The 5,311-nt window shown below is 35.1% G+C and overlaps 1 protein-coding gene across 1 annotated transcript; it reads right to left on the bottom strand.

Moving 5' to 3' along the window:
• Positions 1-4,269: 4,269 nt before the first annotated feature.
• On the bottom strand, positions 4,270-4,449 carry Smp_201630 (uncharacterized protein; the record flags this gene model as incomplete). The annotated part of the gene is made up of 1 exon (XM_018796371.1): positions 4,270-4,449. The coding sequence occupies one exon, from the start codon at positions 4,447-4,449 to the stop codon at positions 4,270-4,272; it is 180 nt and encodes a 59-aa protein (XP_018650591.1).
• Positions 4,450-5,311: the final 862 nt, after the last annotated feature.

The following is a 5,311-nucleotide window of genomic DNA, read 5'->3' as shown; positions in this document are numbered from 1 at the left end:
GGATGCGCATTGCTAATGAGTCCCTTAATAGGACGAAACGGCCTTCCAGTGCTTCCAGGTTTTCCATGGTGGTCTAGCTACAATTGACTCATGATTTCAACTATGAAAAATATCAAAGACTGTCCAATTGAACTGAAGTCATTTTAATTACATAAAAGTGAGAGAAATTTTGATCACATTTTTTTTGTTACTGCCTAAATAATTGGATTTCTAGGATGTAACTACATATCTCATTAAGTTCTTTCAGCGGTTACAGCATTTATCATAAAGCTGAAGTTCATTGGTTGAAATTTTCAAGTTTAGTCAACTCACCACTATCTAGTGTAATCCCCATTCACTATATTTGATGAGTAACTTTCCCGATATTACAAGTTATGTCTTTCCAAACGATAAAACTTAGGAAAATCCTTCCAATAGCTAGTCATAGTCTTGTATTTAACAAGAGGCTTGAAATTTCATCACTAATCTAGACTATGATCATCTATAAGAACAACCAAAAAAGTTTCAAAATAAGATACGATAGCAATTCAGTATTTCATCTAATATATTCCATACTTCTCTAGCTTAACATTGATTCATAATGAAAATCCCCATCTAAAAGTATACAGTTAGATTTTTTTTTATTATTCCACTGTCCAATAGTATTGCCTAAGACAGACTTGAATGGATAATGCTGGTGAGTGGCCTATGCTCCTCTATGAGGGGTAACAGGTGTAAGGAGGATGTAAAGATGTCTAATAGTATTATTCATTCATTTAATGTTACCAAGGTTACTTTGATTCAATCTGACTTTATAAAAGTTTTACATGTTTTTTTTTAAAGAAACTTTTATATACTACTAATATAGTATAAATTACTATTTGTTTCCACTTGACCATTTTTGAAAGAGAATTCATTTTATCACACGGTTACAATCTATATTACTGTAAAAGTTGTATTTTTCTTAAGTGGTTCTCTAATTCTTAAGTGTACATACACACTACACACACACACACACTGATATTCATAATGCTCTATGAATAAGCTTCATTTGTATTCACTCACTCATTCACTTACTTACAAATGTGCACACATATAGATATAAATGGCAATAGGACTAGTCAACCTAAAATCTGGGCAACTTTTGTTTCTCTCTCTTTTACAAATCAACAATTAAATGAATTTGCTAACAAGGATTGTTTCATTAGTGTATTTAAAGTGGTAGAAATCCCAGCATGAAACATGTTAACATAAGTTATGAGATAGGTGATAGGATTACATGTTTAACTAAGTAAGAGAGTTGAAATGAAACATTTTATGACAAATTCTAATGATAAATAGTAAAACAACTTCTTAATAGATCATCAGTTATATGTTAAACATTGTAGTTGAGATCATGAGTCAATTGAAGCTAGACCACTATGGAAAACCTGAAAGCATTGGACGGCTGTTTCGTTCTGTTGTGGGATTCCTCAGCAGTGCGCATTCACAATCCACGAACCCGCTCGTCAGACTCGAACCCCAGAACTTATCAGTCTCGCAGGCGAACACTTAACCTGTAGACCACTGAGCCGGCATCCAACGGTGTTAATGTCTAATTTCAACTAATCCACGAAATTGTCTTCAGTGATTTACTATCTCACAATAGAACTGGTTGAACTCCACTGAACACTACTTCTCACTAGAACTCCAGAAAATACCTCTTAAAGCCAGTCACTAGTGAGCACATGATTTACAAATTACTTTTATTAGACGTTACCGTCGGTTGTTTAGATCGTTCCATTGATATACAAGACTGCAATTGATCAATTTCTTTTGGTATATGTTGACTGACTAGCTGACTGACTGGTATATGTTCAACATCTGGGGATTGGTTTGATATGCTTATTAAGTCACAAGGATTTTACAGAGTTGGCTGATAGCTAACAGTAAAATCCAGGACGCATGTTTCGTCCTAATTAGAATTCATTAGCTTGATATACTTTAATCCTGGAGTTGATGTTCACTCTAGGATTGAAACCCAGTACCATTCGTTCCAAACATCGCCATAATATCCATTTAAATAGGAAGTTCAGATGTAAATGATATGCTTAAAAGTAGATATTTTTATTATATCAACCCTTACAATTGTATGATAGATACTACATAACGGAACTTTTGTAGCTTCCAACGAGTATATAGATTCTAATGTATTCTCATCTCATTTTGTTAGAAGATAGACAAACTAAAAAATATGAATGAAGTGGAAACAAATACTCACCAATCTTTTTTTACAAGATTTCAAATGTCCTTCCATAACCATATTCATTATTATTTTAACACCTAAATATTGGTACAAAGAGGCACCAGATATATATGTACCAAACAAATCTCATTTGATTTGTGTGAGGCCTGTGATATTGCTCAGGTGCCCAAACTGAAACAGGTGGTTTTCTTAGAAGGCCACACCTGGAGTCTTTGATCTAAAGGTCTGATCCACAAGGCAGTGGAGCAACGTAAGGAGGTGCAGTGTAGCCGGTGACCAACGATTGATTCATACGCCATTTGTCTCCTTAGTATACTAGAGTTCATGTGCACCATTGGTTTGGAATCAGGGTTTCCAACTCCCCTAGGTAGATTTTTCGTGTCCACCAATCCGGTTAAAGCGTCGGTCATTCGCCTTTTGTCCTCTCAATTTCGTAAACAACAGTAATGCCACGAGAATGCAGTGAGTAGGACTTCCTTGACAGAGGCTATATACGCGTGGCCATGTGAGAGCATTTGGAGAGGGAGAGCAGATTCCTCACTCTCGGCCGTACCAGGGTATTTGGGGGCGATTTTGTGGCAAATGTTTGTTGATTAGATCACTGAGTTCAAATCTAGTGTTTCATAATTTTAACTTTGATCAATGTACGATGTAACTCGATGATCATCTACTGAGTATCTATTTTACTTTCAATATAGTTGAACTTCATATGTCAATAAAATTTGATGAATTTATTTGGAAGTTATCCAGCCATTAATAAGGTGTTAACTGTTTCTAATGAAACTTATCTTTATCATTTAAGTAATATTCATGAAAAAATTTTATAATTAAAGGAAAAATGTTGAAAACACAACAACTTCTTACTTTCTATTTTCTAATCAAGATTCCAAAGTAGAAAACTTCTGTAAACATAGTGTGGTATGTGCTACTGATATCGATAGATATAAATAGTATGGATCATCAATTGAAAAACCTGGTGGCAGAAAGTTAGGAAGATCGAAGAAAAGAGAATGAGAATAAAAAATGATTGATGTGGAAATCAAGGAACAGTGAAGTCTGAGACGATTCATCGACATTTTGCTAATGAAATATTTACTGTATGATTCTCAGGTTTCGCTAAGATGTTCTGTAATTTTCTATTCGAATACATTCGATCATCCTCACTTGTGTTCTCATTCACTAAAATAAGAGCGGTTAACTATTCAAACATACAATTTATCACAACTTACTTACGCCTGTCACCCCTCGTGAAGGAGTATAAGCCACCCACCGGTATTCTCCATTCAACCCTGTCCTCGACAATCCTTCCCAGTTCTTTCCAGTTAACATTCATCCTTTTCATATCTACTTCTATTTCCCGGCGTAATGTGTTCCTTGTCCTTCCTCTTTTACACCTCCCTTCACCATTCCAAGTTAAGGATTGCCTCGTGATGCAATTTGGTGATTTCCTTAATGTATGACCTATCCACTTCCAACGTCTTTTCCTAATTTCCTCTTCAGTTGAAAGCTGGTTTGTCCACTCTTATAGTAGGCTGTTGCTAATAGTATCCGGCCAGTGAATGTTGAGTATTTTGCGTAGATAACTGTTTATAAATACTTGTACCGTCTTGACGATGGACTTAGTAGTAGTTCTCCACGATTCAGCTCCGTACAGTAGGACTGTCTTGACGTTCGTATTGAAGATTCTCACTTTTAAGTTAGTTGATAGTTGTTTTGAGTTCCATATGTTCTTTAATTGTAGAAATGCTGTCCTTGCTTTGACAATCCTCACCTTTACATCTGCATCCGATCCTCCTTGTTTATCAATGATACTTTCCAGGTACGTGAATGCTTCCACTTCTTCCAGAGTTTCTCCATCAAGTGTGAATGAGTTGGTGTTCTCCATGTTGTATTTGAGAATCTTGGATTTATCACAAACCTTTCATTTAAATCATAATAATAATAATTTATAAAGAAAGAATATAATATATCATTATTATCATCATCATTGATAAACTTACACTAGATTTAGTTATTCTTTTTCCTTGAAAAGAAACATGTTTTGCTTAGATCCAACATAAATAATGATGAACTGGCGTCATAAAGTTTAGTTCGCTTTGCTGATTTTTGTTGTTAAATAAGACATATCTTTCTTTTTTATAGCATAAACAAACCCTTATACACACACTTATACATTCATCATCATCTTCCATATGGGATTGTGATTTGTAAGAAAAGATAATCATTTAAATAAAATTGCATGGGAACAGATAGTTTCCCTTTTTCTTAATTAATAAAACTGAAGTAAAAGATGAAGTGAAAGAATGAAACCGGAGAAAGGTAGATAAGTGGATACATTTTCAACTGTGAAGATTTGAACACTGTCATTAAGAAATTTATAGGTATACTAGAGAATAGATAAGTAAACCATAGTATTGAATGTATACTATCAAATGAGCCTTTACTTTCTAGTCTATTTACATAGATTATAGGGTGATTGTAAAGTTAGGTCTTCGAAATATTGTTCACATCTGCTGGGATCACCGGGTAAGTAATAGTGAGGTTCGACGCAGGGTATTAGGAAATGATGGTAAATCAGTTGATGAGGTTGTGAATCTTCATCGGCTGAGATGGTTGGGTCACGTGTTACGTATGCCTGAACACCAATTACCATGACGCGCTATGCTGACTAGTGTAGGGGATAGTTGGAAGAAAGTTAGGGGCGGCCAAACCAAAACGTGGCATCAGTGCTTGAAGTCACTAACTTCTAGTCTGAGCCATGTTGGTAGATGCAGACTACCTGGTTGGGGTCCGCGTGACTATCGTAACCAATGATTGGAGACTGTGTGACATGGCTCAGAATCGATCACAATGGCGTAGGTGTATACACTCTTTATCTTCCTACGATTAATTTCGATTATGATCAATTTTCGTTGAGCTCTTTTACTAACTTATTTAACAGACAATGTTATTCGAACAGTAACAAGTCATCTATTTTCCTGTACTATTATGACCAATGTTTTGTTCATTTAAACGTGTATGCTTGATCATATGTGACAGCCTATGCACATATCTCTTTCTAGCTTAAATGACGTTCGATAAGTCATT

The sequence above is a fragment of the Schistosoma mansoni genome, chromosome 2 (assembly GCF_000237925.1).
Source record: "Schistosoma mansoni strain Puerto Rico chromosome 2, complete genome".
In the NCBI taxonomy this organism is placed as follows: domain Eukaryota; kingdom Metazoa; phylum Platyhelminthes; class Trematoda; order Strigeidida; family Schistosomatidae; genus Schistosoma; species Schistosoma mansoni.
Note: the sequence above shows the minus strand (reverse complement) of the source record. Positions and strands in the feature narration are given on the sequence as shown.